The 15,428-nt window shown below is 51.0% G+C and overlaps 5 protein-coding genes across 5 annotated transcripts; 3 read left to right on the top strand and 2 right to left on the bottom strand.

Moving 5' to 3' along the window:
- Positions 1 to 233: 233 nt before the first annotated feature.
- N7473_009358 (WSC domain-containing protein) lies at positions 234 to 946 on the top strand (the record flags this gene model as incomplete). The annotated part of the gene is made up of 2 exons (XM_057155297.1): positions 234 to 531; positions 597 to 946. The coding sequence occupies 2 exons, from the start codon at positions 234 to 236 to the stop codon at positions 944 to 946; spliced, it is 648 nt and encodes a 215-aa protein (XP_057006427.1).
- A 719-nt stretch (positions 947 to 1,665) lies between these two features.
- On the bottom strand, positions 1,666 to 4,415 carry N7473_009357 (telomere repeat binding factor family protein; the record flags this gene model as incomplete). Its single annotated transcript, XM_057155296.1, has 4 exons — positions 1,666 to 1,711; positions 1,769 to 2,857; positions 2,913 to 4,287; positions 4,370 to 4,415. 4 exons carry the CDS (start codon positions 4,413 to 4,415, stop codon positions 1,666 to 1,668), a joined length of 2,556 nt encoding a protein of 851 aa, XP_057006426.1.
- A 1,296-nt stretch (positions 4,416 to 5,711) lies between these two features.
- N7473_009356 (TMEM165/GDT1 family protein) lies at positions 5,712 to 7,426 on the bottom strand (the record flags this gene model as incomplete). The annotated part of the gene is made up of 3 exons (XM_057155295.1): positions 5,712 to 5,779; positions 5,837 to 6,761; positions 6,827 to 7,426. The coding sequence occupies 3 exons, from the start codon at positions 7,424 to 7,426 to the stop codon at positions 5,712 to 5,714; spliced, it is 1,593 nt and encodes a 530-aa protein (XP_057006425.1).
- Positions 7,427 to 9,179: 1,753 nt separating this feature from the next.
- Positions 9,180 to 10,453, top strand: N7473_009355 (uncharacterized protein; the record flags this gene model as incomplete). The annotated part of the gene is made up of 5 exons (XM_057155294.1): positions 9,180 to 9,285; positions 9,338 to 9,373; positions 9,431 to 9,444; positions 9,506 to 9,576; positions 9,643 to 10,453. The coding sequence occupies 5 exons, from the start codon at positions 9,180 to 9,182 to the stop codon at positions 10,451 to 10,453; spliced, it is 1,038 nt and encodes a 345-aa protein (XP_057006424.1).
- A 1,970-nt stretch (positions 10,454 to 12,423) lies between these two features.
- Positions 12,424 to 15,410, top strand: N7473_009354 (putative MFS transporter). Its single transcript, XM_057155293.1, has 4 exons — positions 12,424 to 12,810; positions 12,913 to 13,171; positions 13,249 to 15,084; positions 15,138 to 15,410. Exons 2-4 carry the CDS (start codon positions 12,973 to 12,975, stop codon positions 15,323 to 15,325), a joined length of 2,223 nt encoding a protein of 740 aa, XP_057006423.1. The 5' UTR covers positions 12,424 to 12,810; positions 12,913 to 12,972; the 3' UTR covers positions 15,326 to 15,410.
- Positions 15,411 to 15,428: the final 18 nt, after the last annotated feature.

The raw sequence follows: 15,428 nt of genomic DNA, 5'->3' as shown, positions 1-15,428 counted from the left end.
TGCTGTTGCTACGTCCTTCATTATTAACCTACTCTCGCTCCATCCTCGACATTCCTCCTTCGCATACGCGATTCTTTCAACAAACGGCCATCCTGCAAGCTCCCCACTAGTCTATCGGACCCTTGATACCCACACCTTCACCGAAAAAAAAAATAAAAATAAAAAAACACAAGCTCTTTCACCTTCAATCTTTTCATTCACTCTTGTCCCTACTTGATCCTTCAATCGCCAATATGCACTCACAATACTTTCTCGCTACTCTCACCCTTGCGCTGCCAGTCCTCGCGAGTACCTCCTCCGCATACACCAAACTTGGCTGCTACTCTGAAGTCCCAGATCTAAAGGGCGACTCCACCAACGCCTACCAGGCCTACGGGCAATGTCTGAACCAGTGCTCCACGGATAACTACAAGATTGCCGTCCTGAGTAAGGGCAACCACTGCTCCTGCAGCAACGCCGTACCCCCATCCTCGGCCAAGGTCAGTGATGACAAGTGCAACAACGTTTGTCCCGGGTATCCCATGGACTATTGTAAGTTTTGCCATGGCCGATCCCACAACCCATTGTATGAGCAAGCTAATAATATCTTCGTTCAGGTGGCGGCGACGGCACATACATGGTCCTCAGCACTGGCGAATCTGCCGCCGTCTCGGAGTCTGATGGCGGTGCGGCGGCGACGCCAACTGCTGCAACCGCTGCTGGTGGTATCGTCGTTGCGGCGACGAATGCCAATCTCACTGCTACCACTGTCCCAACGAGTATTCTGACTGCACCGGGCACTATGATTTCCAAGGCTGGTGTTAGCGGTGCAGCCTCTAGCTCGGCGACTGCCACGGCTGCTAGCTCCAGTGCATCGGCATCGCCTACCAACAATGCTGCTGTCTCTTTGCGTGGTGGGTCGTCTATCGCTGGAGTACTGGTTGCCGGTTTGGGTTTGCTCCTGTAAGGAGTGGAGGGCTTGGGCCTTCACTTGTACTGTTTTCACTCTCTTGACTGTACCGAATATTCAATGACTCCCTTGCATGTGTCTTTGGTGATGAAATGGGGCTTACTAGTCCTCGATGCTTCATGACCCGCAGGCGGGTTTGAGAAGGTTGCGGGAGAGCTATCTTTTCGCTGGTTTATCGGGCTTAGACCTTCGCTTCAGATTCCGGGCGATTATTGACAGTAGGCATAGACTGCGCCGAATGGACTTCGATATCCTTCGGCATGAGATACCTCAATTCAATACAAATTTCATGAATATGTGAATCGTTGCAAAGACACACCACTTCTTAAAAGTGATAAAGACCGCTCGAATCGTTTTCATATCAAAGACAGTATCCATGTTCACAACTTCCTTCTCACGCCTCTTTTTGCAAAATCTAGTAAACTCGATGTGATATGGAAGATACGTTTGACAGCGAATTGATTAGGTTATAAGTTAAGCACCAGAGCAAAATGAAAACGTTGGATATGTGCAATAAGAGGCTAGAAGTAGCAACACTGGAACTGAGAAGATAAGTGCATAAGCCGTTGTGAACAGCGACGGGGTAGGTATAAGAATGAACAATAGAAGAAAGCAACCCGATGAACTCCTGCTAAGCGTCAGAATCCCTCCTCCGCCTGATATAAAGCGCAAACCCGACAGACATTCAAAGTAGGTAAGCACAGCAGGTATCTAAGTTAGCCTGTGACGCGGTCGAAATTGAGTGGTAACGGTAGACCGCTCCTATGATCGATGTTATTAGCAAACTGCACAACAAGCGAGAAGTCTAAGTGATCGTACCTCACAAGCTTCTGCTTGATAGTACGCGCCCGGTCCTTCATGTTTACTTGAGTTCGACCTGTGAGCTGTGGCCCTCCATGACTCGCAGGACAAATTTGATCCTGTCGCTGGATCACCGCCCACTGAGTGCCGTGTTTCGCTACAAGCATGATCAGGCGATCATCTTCTTCTTCCGTCCACTTTCTTCGGCCTCGGGGGATAATGGCTGGAATACCAATATTTTGTCGTGATGAGCTGGAAATGGAATTTTCCGCGAGCCAGCGAGATCCGCGTCGCGTGGTGGGGAGGGGACTCGGAGCCTCGGGTCTCGTCACCTCGACCTGCTGTTGACTGGCGGCGAGATCTTCGAGCAGCTGTCCCGCAGCTGGACTAGATTCCTCTTGGATCACACGTTGCCGCTTTTCGCTTGGGCGTGCTCGTTCGGGAACTTGCGCTCTGCGTTGAGCGATGTTGTGGCTGCGGGTGTCCTGGTCAAAATCATCGTCGCTAGCCTCATCGTCTGAGTCACCTCGGCCGCGCTTTCGAGACAGTGCCTGGCTGGGAGGAGGTGGTTGCATGGTCGTCGGCCGTTTGGCTGGTTCACGAGGTCTCTCTGCACTTCGAGATTCCTCAGAGCCACCAGGTGAGAAGACGACCCTCGAGGCATTCGCTTGCCGATCGAAAATTGAACGACGCGGCGATACTGGCTTTTCCCGAGCCGCTGATGGAGTATCAAAGAATCGACCCGGGTGGTGGCTAACCCGATTGATTCGCTCAGAGCCACGGGGGCTGGCAGACATGACCGCTTCATTTGGCTGATCGAATACCAGTTCGTCGTCAATCGGATTGAAGGTAGGCTCGTCATCCTGTGTAGTCGAATCTGTGCGCTCCGGGGTGATCGACCGACGGGCAGAAGGCTCGGGCTCTGGAGTTCCAGCAATTTCGTCACGGTCTGCAGTTACGCTCACGCCTCGAGGGGAATCAGGGAGAACAGGGGTTTTTCCTTTTCCAGAATTCACAGGCTGTGATTCCAATGAAGCCAAGTCTGACTGGCGTCTGAAATTCAGGCTTTGTGCAAGGAAGTCCATGGCGTCGGCGGTACGCCACATACTGGAAAAAAGGTCAGCATAGGACAGGACATATAATGATCTAGACTTAGACATACCCTTTGGCTGATTTCCGCCGACTTGGCACACGCTGTGGTGACGGCTTCGGCACTGGTTCTTCAGGAACTGGCGGTGCCGACACTGGTTGTTCTGAGGCTGGTTGTTCATGATTGCTCTCTGGACGAGCTGGCTCTTCCATTGCACTCTCCTCATGTTCAGCCTCTCCATTCCCAGGTTCCTCGACAGGCCGTTCTTTCAACACATTGGATGGTTCCTCTTGATTGGACTCCACGGGCCTTGGACGGCTCGGTGATTGGGTAGCACGTTTATCCGCCTGACGGCGGATTGCTTTGATCACCATCGCTTGGACATCCTCAAGTTTGGGCTGAGAAGCAATGGTCCCCTTGAACTCATGCTCTCGAAGCTGGACGAAGCGTGCAACGCGTAGACAGAACCGGCGCCAACTGAAGATTATTTTAAGTCCCTTCAAATTGAGATTATTATCGTCATCGAAGAGAGCTGTCTCCAGCTCGTCGATGCGTACGCTGACCTCATCATGCATGCTATCGGGAAGACGCCCGTTCTCATCCTGGAAACTTCCTTCCAAATTGAATCCCCGAAGAGCCCCAGCGCCCGAAGGGCCGTTGGAATTACCAAGTGTGGAATCCTGATAGAACACGCCTTTCAAGATGGATGCGGCATCGAAGCTTTTCTCGTGTTGACGTCTCTCAAGTTCCGCAATGAAGAACTGTGTTCGAATCTCGAGAGCAAGATCGATAGTGGCCTTCAGGGAACAGCTTGCACCACCTGTCAATTTCTGCTTGGGTCGGGTCATCCGGCTCATGAATGGGGCGGGGAATTGCCGATCGAGATTCTCGATTGCTTGCACCTGAGTCTGAGAGCCAATCGCGGCGGAGAGAGTGGTAAGTGCCAACCAAGCACAATTTGCTCTGTAAAGATACGGTCTCGGGTCCCATCGCTCAGGAGCGTCACCCGTCACCCAAGGAATCAAACGAGCGACACTGATAGCATCGATGTAGCTTTCACTAGTGAAAACCTTCATGCTGTCGGCCAGCTTTTTGTAGACACGTTTGAACCGCTTGTTGTCGGCGTGGGTAGGATTGGCAATGCGCTTTGCGACTTCATAGATGCCCTTAGCATCAGACGAATTTGTGCCAACCAGTTCTAGCAGGCGAGTGGACGCTTGATGGAGATCTGGCAGCTCATCGGCCATGTCGATAGCGTCGATTCCGCCATCCTCAGAATCCGTTGAGTCTGAGTCTTGGTCTGAATCATGAGCCAAAAATGTCGTCCCGGAGATGTTGGTGCTACCCTCCTCATGAGCTGGTGTGTCTGGCACAACCGAGGAGCTCGCCCTTGCGGTTGGAGTTTGATGGGAGCCGATGGGTGATTGTTCAATCACCGGGGGCAAATCTGCAGAAGTTAGAAATTGTACTCATTTTGAATAAACAGAGGCAATCAAGGGCCACCAGAGTCGTGGAATGCATGAGCCCACGATTCAACACTGGTTGATATTGCAGTGTATCAAAGCGGGGATCCATTGTTGGTCATAGCAAGGTCGTGCATAAACAACTATAGATCCGCGACTGCCTTGGCAAAATTCGGATGTGAGGGAAAAAGAATTCACATGTCACTCACGTTTTACTTGACCTCTGGCCTGAAGCCCATATCGCTGAGCAGCCTTGGACGAAGACTGTTTTCCATAGTTCGGATCATCGAGTTCCCGACTCTGACTTCGGGTCACTCGCCGCTGGGGGTGGCCCCGGCTGAACGTGGCATGTGGGCGGTGTGTTGTCCCCAGCGCGTGTACCAGGCAAATGCGGCGAGGTGCGCTTCACGTGTTTTGTTGATATCCGGACTCGGACGTGCTTTCAAGGTGCTCAGAGTAACGAAATCAGTCCTAGCACCGACGGATAGCTTCTCTTGAGCGTGGGAAGGCGAAAAGTAATTTCGACGCGAGGATAGAGTCAGGAGAAGATTGTTTTTCGGGAAGCTTAGGGTTGTTGGGCTTGTGAGACGCGCCGGAATCGGGATATGGATGTTCCTTTGGCGCTAATCCTATTTCAGAAGACTCGTGACACGAGGCACCTGGGGATTCAGGCAACAAGGCCCTGAAAACCCTAAACCCTAAAGGCATCAACTACTTCACAACGGCTTTGCGAGTCGGGCCTTGCTTGTCGTGTCTTGAAAATTGAACGACGTGTTTTTTGATATGATAGAAATCCCACGTCTTGATATTCGGCTATTTTATTAGTTTTTGAGGCCCAGGTGCTCGATTGTAGTTTTCAGGCAGAAACCCTAAGCCTAAGGATTCTTTTTCCGAGATTGCTCATTGGCTGAAAACTATAAGATCCAACTTCAGTGGTTTGTCGACGCGTTGTGGTTGCGCTGTGGGATGTTCTTATTTACTGGTCTACCAAACCCCTCGATTTGAAACCAGACATGATTGAGTTGATACCTGCGAACTTGAGAGTAGTTCTTTCACATGTCCTTCGAGATGGTTAGAAAAGACTATAAATAAGAGAGCATGAGTAGCGAGCATGAATACAGAGCATGAAGGGGGTACTGTCAATTTAGGACCATGAGAAAGGGCCCTTTATTTCGGCGATGATATTCTGTATCAAACGTACTGCAGAGACACCAACTAAAAATTATACATGTGACTAACAAGATTGAGAGAAACAGAACACTGGCTAATCATGCAAACGCCAGTCGCAATATTATATCATTAATATAAAAGTATTTTCACAAGACGTCTCTGACTTTACACCGAGGTAAAACGCCCCAAACTCGAAAAAAAAGGACATAGAACATTCAACCGCCAAAATGCTGTGATGTTAATACATGGCCTCAATGAAGTAAATGATGCCGAAGACGAGGAAAGCCGTGGCACCGCCAAGGGTCACTGTAATTCAAGAATTAGAATTTGGAGAAGCAGGAAGAGTGATGAATAAGTACTTACCGACACGCATGCTGACGCGGCCAGCGATGGCTCGTCCACCGATGACAGCCGCGGCGGTGCAGATTGCATGGCCGGTGATCGCGCCAACGGTCACCCACCAATAATCTTGACCGGCAGCCATAGCGATGGTAGCGATCTGGCTACGGTCACCCCATTCGCCGAGGAAAGTCATAACAAAGGTCTGCACCCAGGCTGGGCTGAGGAGAAGAGAGAAGAGGTTGCTGACGCCGGTCATCATGTCATTCAGACGGCGGCCAGGGGTAGGTGACGAGCCACGAGAGGAAGAGGAGGAGATACTCTCAGGAGGGGAAGGCAGGCGGTTGGTAGAACCGCGCGACTTGGGACGACCACCAGCACGGCCAGCTTCCAGCGAGTGCGGGGTGACTGAGGAGCGGCGACGGCCCATACGTCGCTGCTCCTGCTCTTTCTCCTCCAGCTCCATCTCGACCTCGCGCATTTCCTCTCCTACACCCTCATCTGGAGACATCTCACGGCCTTCCTTCAGCATCTTTCCGCCGAACACCAGGAAGAGGACAGCCGCCATCAATTTCGTGAGCGACTTGGGAATCAGGGTTGGAACGGCATGGCCAAGAACAGCGGACAATACGGTCATGACAAACAAAGCACAGAATGCGGAGGAGAACACAACCAGTCGTGGGTGTCTCATGGCCATGAGTGCTGCGACGAGGAAGGTCTTGTCGCCAATCTCGGATACGATAATCATAGTAAACGCAAAGATCAGAGAGTGTAATCCATCGCCATCATCCGGTGAGACCTGGGGCGAGGTTTTATCGTAGGTCGAGGAACCGAGGGATGATCCCGAGCCTGCGGAGCCATGCTGAACAGCCAGAGGGTCATCCTTGGCCTGCGAGGGTGACTTGGGGTGGGGGATATCGTGGGGCTTGTTAGGGAGATCGGCCGGTTTCTAAAAAAAAAAGATTAGCTTTTGCAGCCGTGGATCAAATCGACAGATATCGCAGTAGATCTTACCTCCAGCATTCCAAGGGTTCCAGCCTCATCGGCAGTGCGACCACCACTTCCCAAGGTCGCATCGCTATCAGACTGCTTCTGCTTCTCGCTATGCGGCAAGGGAGGAGCCTCCTTGGGACTTCCAGGCACTTTCTCAGCATTGTACTGGTTCTCCTTGCCCTTTTCTGAGACGCCTCCCTCAGTACCTCTCGTGCCCGCCTTGGGGCCAGCCCGGTCTGGATCATCCATCACACCACCGTTGGAGTGTGGGATCACTTTCCCTTCCCCGGTGCTGAGGTGCTCCGTCGAGGGAATTTTGAGGTCATACTTCGTTGAGACCGTGTCGATATCGTCACTGGCCTTGTTGCTCTTGCGGTCGCGCTCCGCATTGGTTTCCACCCATGGGCCGGCATGTGGCCTGCCATCCTTGCCGTCTACCGGGGCGTCCAGCGACCCCTTGACAGCATTGTTGGATGCGATCGAGTCGGAATCAACATAGCGGGAGGTCAGATCGGATGATCCCTGAACACTCGGTTGACTGGCGGAGTTGAGATCCGCCGCCGCAGTCGCCAGGGCGGGAAGGAGAAGAAGGACCAAGGACGGGGACAGTTGGATCTTCATCGTGAGGATTGGTGGTGTCTACCGCAGAAAGGAATGACGGTCTTCGGTCGGAATTGTAAAAGATATCGAGAATCGGCGACCGCCTGGTGGAAAGAGGGTATTTGAAGTTGGTTGAGGAGGAATGGAAGGACACGAGTGTCTAAAACCGTAGTGGAGGTGGGCAGTCGGCAATGCACTCAAATCAAGCACTCTAGAGCGAGCGCAGTGCTCAAATGTAAGAAGAAATGTAAAGAAGAAGTATATTAGGATCGTTAATGCAGAAAAGAAACACAGACGAAAGACACGACCAGGAGGACAACCAAAAAAACCGCCGGTGTGTTGTTACTTGCTGGCCTGCAAAGGGGGCAATCCACGTGACCCCCCCCCCCCCACCGCAAACAGCGGCGCTGCCAATCGGCGACTCTTGATTGATCGACGGATCGACTGATTAACAGACTTAAATAAACAGTGTCAATTGGCTGAATGGTGATTATTCCTAGCCAAGAGGTGCTGTTGGTGCTTGTTCATGGCAACTATCTATTGTATATCTTTGCTGACTCCTTTCCTTCCTCAGTAGCCTGAGAACAACCAAGCCCCTTGCCTGTTAACACCAATGGGAAACTCGTGCACCACGAGTTCAAAAAGTTCAGCCAACCATGAACAGGTACATGAGAAAAAGAACATCTCGAGAGACATTGGCAGATAGTTCTCGAAATATTGACCGCTGGGAGAATCATATTGAATATAGAACGGCACCAAGGAGCCTTTCCAAATGAAGCAAAAGCGCTCCGTTCGCAAGGCTAACTGTAGTGCTTCAGTATGGGGAGATCACGCCAGTAATGAGAGATCCCCAAAGAGACTTGAAACATGCGATTGACCAACAGAACTGATCACGTATCCCACATGGTTACTCGCAATATGTATAGATGGCGATATAGGCTTGAGTTGACTATGGGGGCCAGGGGCCAATGGGGCCATGAAGAGAGAGAGGATTATTCCCACGGAGGCTCTCACAAAGGAAATTTGAATCTGGACTCAGCGTTGACTGGGGCCGCCCGGAATCAACGCCACCAGGCACCCCAGGCACAGATTGGCCCCCGTCAAGCAGACTCATCAGTAGTTAGAACCAACCCTTTCAGTTATATGAGGTATCTTGATAGAGTACCTGCCCTACTAGGACGAGAGGAAGCAAAAGTAAACCATTCCATTTAGATCAACCGAGATTATTTTAATCTTTAAACGAGAAGTTCTTTTGATTCTTCATGCAAGAAATAGACCATCGTATCGCACCCCACCCCGATGCAAAAAATAGCATCATGCCAGGAACGACGGCTGCAGGTTGGGGGCCAACGATTGGCCCCCGAGTCAGCAACTCGGATTCAACCCAACCCGTTCGTAACTTTCGTCAAAGCCTCCATTCCCGTGTTCGTGTTTTCTCGCAACCCCAGGAACATTTCTTGTAAAGAAGGTAATCGGCCCCCAGGAACGATACGACACTCTGAAGTCAAAATGGGATTCTTTGATCCACAAATAGTGTTGTATCCAAGTACAAGTCTGCTAGACCCTTCATTTTTGTAGCATAGCATTTCGCGGGGCCAAATTGAAGAAAAAGCCCAATCTGAGGAGGGTATATAGAGTAGCCACTTGTCCTTCGGGGTCTTTTCGATTATCATCTTTGTTCTAAGTTTCTTATCCAAGCGAGCTGGTTCCTCTGCCTGGTCTTTCTTCAGCGTCTTTATAGATTATTTGCTTATTGTGTTATTGACGATACACCATGGCTTCCAAGAGCTTCTTTCTATCCGTCGCGTTTCTTGCGTCGCTGCAAGGCGTTCATGGCTCTATCTTTGGAGAGTCAACTCCAAAAGTCGCTGCCTACTTGAGTACGAGGTTTTCAAATATCTTCTGGCAATATTCGTTTCTAACATGACTTAGATGGTGGTGGCCAGGGTCTCGCAACCTTTTGTCAAAGTAAGTTGACTCTGCTCGGAACCACTGTTGAGTTACATCGCTGACATGACTATATAGATCCCAACGTTGATGTATGGAGCATTGCATTCCTATACTTAAAAAGGAATTTGAGGATCTAACATGGGTATTTAGATCATTCAACTAGCATTCGTGGACCAACTTGATACCGAGCCACAGTCAGCATCACTCGCAGGCATTCAAAGGTATGTATCTTACACTCTATCACCCCTTCAAGAAATATGAGCCTTCATTTTCTCACAAGCCAACAGTTGGGAAATTACACAATGTCAAGCCCAAGGAAAAACAATCCTTGTCTCGCTCGGAGGAGCAACCTACCACCAAGCCGATCGACAAGGCGGCTGGAGCACACCCGACCTAGCCTCCCAGATGGCCGACAAACTATGGAACAAATACGGGCCCGGTGCCAGTGCCAGCGGGCAAGGACCCTGGGGTACCGCCGTTATCGACGGATTCGACTTCGACTTCGAAGTGCCCATGTCCAACCTCCCCGCCTTCACCAACCGCCTCATCGCCCTGAAAAACAACGCTGGATTGAAGAAACCATTCTACCTAACCGCCGCTCCTCAATGCCAATGGCCTGATAAGAACCTCCAAACAGTTCTAGACTCCAACATGGGCGCATTCGATGCTATTTTCGTCCAGTTCTACAATAACCAAGAGTGCGGTATCGGTGCTGGCTATCAGCGTCGTTCTCAGGGTCCATCGGCCCGTCGCTCTGGGCTTCTTGGGAACTTCAATCTTGCTCATTGGTTGAACTTGGCTTCGCAGAGTAGTGGTCCGGCTAATAATAACTACAATCTCGCTGTTACGACTGCTCCGGGGTCGGGTGCCAAGTCAATTAAGCCGAAGATCTTTGTTGGAGTTCCCGGTGGTACTGCGGGCACCGAGACGCCTAACAGTGGATATGTGGATGCGAATACCCTGAAGCAAGCTATTGAGTCTGTCACTGCTGGTGGGAATGCGAACTTTGGTGGTGTTTCGATTTGGAGTCTTCAGGTTGCCATGAGCAATGGGAATTTCTTGGCAAATGTTAAGAGCATATTGACAAGTTGGAAGTGACAGGTGTGACAATTGGCTTTCGACTTTGGCGTTTAGAGGGCATGTTGTTATATCAATGGGTTCAAGGCGTTATTACATTGTCTATTATTTGAAGTCCATCAACTTGAATTCAGTTGTTCTAACATCATTGGAGCTCTCAAAACCCCATTACGCTCACCACCGGCAGTATATCAACTCCAGTAGCGCTACCGATAAGTCGAGAGTCAGGAGGCGCTGGTAAATGATCGATCACAGACTAGGGCTCTATGATTGTTGACCGATCTTCTAGAGTTGCTCCGCAATAAGTTGTGTTGAGATAAAATGTTTAAGACGCTTGTTTTACCCACGCCCAACATTTCATCGCCACGAAAGGAGGCACTAGTTCATGCATTCAGGCCGCGAGCTGCTGCTCCCTCCCTTTCTCCCTGCTGGACCCTTTCTTTCACTTTTACCAAGCTCCACTTCCTAGTCCCTCACAGTCTACTGTGGTGGGTCCCTTGTGTATTCGCATGATCGCGGGGAAAGTATGAACCGCATCCTAGCTGAGAAAGGCGGCTTGTAATATTTCTCTAGCTCATTAAGCAATTTACGAGCTGGTCCAGTAGTTTTAGCGGTCCCTTGTCTTCCTATCCACCTCCAGTGGTGAACTCCGAGAAGCAGTGAGGCGACAGGCCTATTGGTTCTGCAGCCGACAGGTATGACCATGTGGAGGTGAGCGAACACTGTGTTATTATTGAGAATTCCCCGTGCGGAAAGTAGATTGTTGTGTTGCGAATCGAAGCATAATGCGTAAGGTATATATCCAGGACCGGCAGTTTGCCGATCGACATCCTTGTCCAACGGCGGCAACGGCGGTTCATCCTCGACCACGCAGCTCATCCCTGAAGTGAAATGATTCATCGAATTACGTACCAGTTGCAATGCGGGGAGGGATTGTGTGACACAAGTTAGGCATCTAACTCTCAGGTCGAGGACAGCCACGAAAACCTTAGTGCGGCAGGCTTAAACTCAGATTGACCAGTAGTCGGTATCGCGCATATCTACGGAGTAGTGCGGGCAGATCTACGCAGAAACCGGGACTAAAGGTGACGCCATAAACTGGGTTTGAGCACATGGCGCGGAGCAATTGTCGACAACCTTGAATACCAGTGGATCTTTGCTTTTTGAAAGCGAGTGTTCAGTGTTCCCCCGCGACGGGAGAATGCATGATGACGGCAACCTGCACCCGACGAGTCAGCTGAGAAGACTCGAAAGCAATCATCTGAACAACATAAGACAAGTCAAAACCCGACAAACAAGCCCGGTGAGACCATACAAGAAAGACATGGCAAGGCCATGGCGTCGCGAGGCGGCTCCGATATTCGAGGGCTTACCCAACCGGAATCTGGGGATGGGATACTATGGCTTGGCTTCGTTTCAGGAATGGGCCGAGTGCAGATAATGGGCCCCGCTTGAGCTTTGCTGCGGGCAGTGCTGGGGGTAAATCTTGGGACTATTTGGGATGTGCGATCGGCCTTATCTTGCGTCTGTTGCGCAAATAACAGTGATCGCCGCGTGAACGCTTTCTCGTGACTGGGCTAGTAAGACATACACCGACGCCATTGTGCTTTGAGGGGTAGGGGTGGCCGAAAACGTGCACAGCTCATCGGACTCCGAGAGTGTGGATCGGTGGAGGTACTCTGTACGCCCCGTCAATCATGTAACTGGGGGGACCATGGCTCAATGGTTACAGAGAGAGGAAGGCGTGGGAGCAGTGACAGAAGAGTGTCAAGTCTTTCCTGTCGATAAAATCAACATGGGATCGGAAGATTAACCCAGAACTTGCATCAGAATTGCAGAGCAGAACTGCAGGGATCACCGCGACCGTTGGAGATATGGAGAAATGAGGACTCAAGGAGACCAGGAATGGGCGAGTTGCGAGTCTCACCGCCCATTGGATCCCCGCAGCCACATGGACCCGTCGATCCCGCCGACTTTCTTTTTTGGAGACGCCCGTGACGGCTCGTTCGCTTTTGCCTTCGGGTCCCCAAACCTTTCGTCCTTATTGATGAGCTCCCCCATTTGATTCATATGGACCCCTTGTGGCTGTCTGCCCCTTTCTTTTCTTGACTCCCCTCTTCAATCAAACTATGCCTGGGACAGGTGCCAGTCAGTTGCCGTTGCTTGGGTTCTATCGCAATCGCTGATTTGCCCCCTCGGACACGACCCTGCCCCTTACCTGGTTATCTTATTGAAGAACACGAGATCCCGAGATCACAGGCCTCTATTCGAATTCACAGCGAATTGCTTCTTCTTCGTGGTGGTCCGTTTTGGAGCTTGTCGAGGCTTACCTGTGTGGTTTGGATCCGTGCATTAGCTGGCGTTGACTGGGGATAGATGTGAGTTGCATTCTTAGACAAAGCCTTGTCATTTCATCGTACTGCTCAGACGAGCAACTTGGGAATAAGAATGAGTCGGGACTAATCATGCTTGTCTCGCAGTTACGAACGTACTTTCATCGCGACATACATCGCATACACTTGCTCTGGTGGCATACGGAAATGGCATCTTCGGAGGAATCAACGCCATCCACAATGGCTGAAAACAAAGGCAGGAATACAACACCGCAACAGCGCGTCCCTCGATGGAGACGTTTCTATGGTGGTAGGTCGGATGAGGATTGCGATAACGAGGAAGAAACCTATCGAGCGAGGTCGACTCTGGGGATTTTGAGTGACAAACAGACAGACGAAGTACCTGGTAAGAGAGTGGATATATGCTAGTGGAGCATCTCAGATTTGCTCAGAGGGAATGTTGCTGACCATTTCGCCACATAGGAACGATCCTTCTGCTGTCTTCAAATCGCAATGAGCCTCTGGGATTGAGGCACCAGCCCCGACGGACATCAACCTCCTCCATTCACTCCTCTGCTCCCCCTTCCCGATCTTCCTCTCGGTCTGCCGCTCCCCAGAAGAAACGGACCGCAGACGGACAGATTGTTCTCGAACCACAACCGGATGACTCAGTGAATGATCCGCTTAACTGGCCTGTATGGCAGCGAGACGCGGCATTGTTCTCCTTGGGCTTTTACTGTCTGATGGGAGGAGGAATGACCACGATCTTGGCGGCTGGTTTTGATGATGTCGCCAAATCTTACGATGTGACCAAGCAGAAAGTGGCTTACACGACCGGGTTGTACATGATGGGTCTTGGAATTGGATCTGTCATCATGTCCCCAACGGCCATTCTGTTCGGCAAGCGCCCAGTTTATCTGTTAGGTGCCGTGCTTTTCGTCATTTCTTGCGTCTGGTGTGCCCTTTCGCCGAACTATCCAAGCCTAGTCGTCGCTCGTATCTTTCAGGGAATTGCTGTGAGCCCGGTGGAGTGTCTTCCATCCGCTACGATTGCAGAGATTTATTTCCTGCATGAGCGCGCATACCGAGTCGGCGTCTACACACTCTTGCTACTCGGTGGAAAGAATTTGGTTCCACTTGTCAGCGCTGCCGTGATTGGCAGTTTGGGTTGGCGCTGGGTGTTTTGGATTGTCTCGATGATTGTTGGTGCTTGTTTCTTCTTGTTATTCTTCTTCGTCCCAGAGACTTTCTGGGATCGTACCCCTCGGCCACGGAAGCATCACCACCACAAACGCCCACATATGGGCAGAACCATGTCTGACCTCGTCTCACATGGGTTCCGTGGTCGTCGCCCGCAACATGAGCTCCCCCACGAGTCTGCCGAGGCCAAGGTGGAAGCTGAATCAGATGTGTTGGCAACTCCCAGAAAGGAGAAGCATGCGCATTTCACATTTGCGGACGAAGCAGGCAATGAGAAACAGGTGCCTGAGATTGCCGAAGGCAGCACCACACCTGGAAACGTCGTAGGTCCCGTCGTCGATGACCATATCACTACAGAACCCTCTACCCCGGCCGTCGAGCGTAGCGATGGTCTTCTCCATCCACCTGATCCGGCAGTCTTGACACCCCAAAGCCCAGGTGAAATGGAGGCCGCATGGAGATCGGCCCCGTCGCCTTCGCGTAGCGAATCCCACTCGCCGGGGATGCAACTTCCTTCTACTCTGCAGTATACCAACAGGCTTCGCGACCGCCCCAAGATTCCTTATTCGCAATTGCTGGGGGTGTGGAATGGTCGTATTGCCCATGATAAATGGATCAAGGTTGCCTTGCGACCTTTTATTCTCTTCGCTTACCCGGCAGTTCTCTGGTCAGCCGTCGTGTATGCCTTGTCGGTTGGCTGGTTGATTGTGCTTTCCGAGTCTGTCGCAGTGATCTACGAAGGCCGCGATTACTACGGCTTCACTGCACTCCAGACAGGTTTGATCTATATCTCGCCGTTTGTTGGTGGCCTGCTGGGCACGGCTGTTGCTGGTAAGGTGTCGGATATTGTCGTGCGCTTTATGACACGCCGCAATGGTGGTATCTACGAGCCCGAGTTCCGTCTGGTTATGGCGATTCCTATTGCGCTGTCTACCACGATTGGATTGATGGGCTTTGGCTGGAGTGCCCAGCTTATGGATGCATGGATCGTGCCTACGATATTTTTCGGTCTCATCTCATTTGGATGTTGTCTTGGTAGTACCACCGCCATCACATTCTGTGTGGACAGCTACCGCCAATATGCCGGAGAGGCTCTTGTTACGCTGAACTTTAGTAAGAGTATGTATCACTCCCGCCTTGCTTCTCGATGCTGTTGCTAACATGTAATTCAGATGTCCTCCACGGCCTTATCTTCTCCCTCTTCATTGTCAATTGGCTCCAATCCGATGGTTCCCGGACTGTATTCCTCGCCATTGGTGGCATTCAGCTATTCTGTCTGTTGATGACAATTCCAATGTACATCTACGGCAAGCGAGCGCGCATGTGGACTGTGCGCAAGCGGTTGATGGAACGCTTTTGATTTGAATTGTTATTTCTCGCGATTTTGGAACGAACTACATCTACATAACGCATAGTATGAGACACGATTTACAATTTTTGACCAACTTGAATACTGTACCCGT

Source organism: Penicillium subrubescens, assembly GCF_028828155.1.
Source record: "Penicillium subrubescens strain IBT 31985 chromosome Unknown utg000006l_segment0_segment0, whole genome shotgun sequence".
NCBI classification, from domain to species: Eukaryota; Fungi; Ascomycota; class Eurotiomycetes; order Eurotiales; family Aspergillaceae; genus Penicillium; species Penicillium subrubescens.
The sequence above is the reverse complement of the archived record's forward strand: the minus strand, read 5'-3'. Positions and strand labels throughout refer to the sequence as shown.

Coding starts and splice junctions, on each gene's coding strand:
- N7473_009354 (XM_057155293.1), top strand. CDS start 12,973: ATGGCATCTTCGGAGGAATCAACGCCATCCACAATGGCTGAAAACAAA. Junction 13,172..13,248: donor ACAGACAGACGAAGTACCTG/GTAAGAGAGTGG, acceptor TTCGCCACATAG/GAACGATCCTTCTGCTGTCT. Junction 15,085..15,137: donor TACGCTGAACTTTAGTAAGA/GTATGTATCACT, acceptor CATGTAATTCAG/ATGTCCTCCACGGCCTTATC.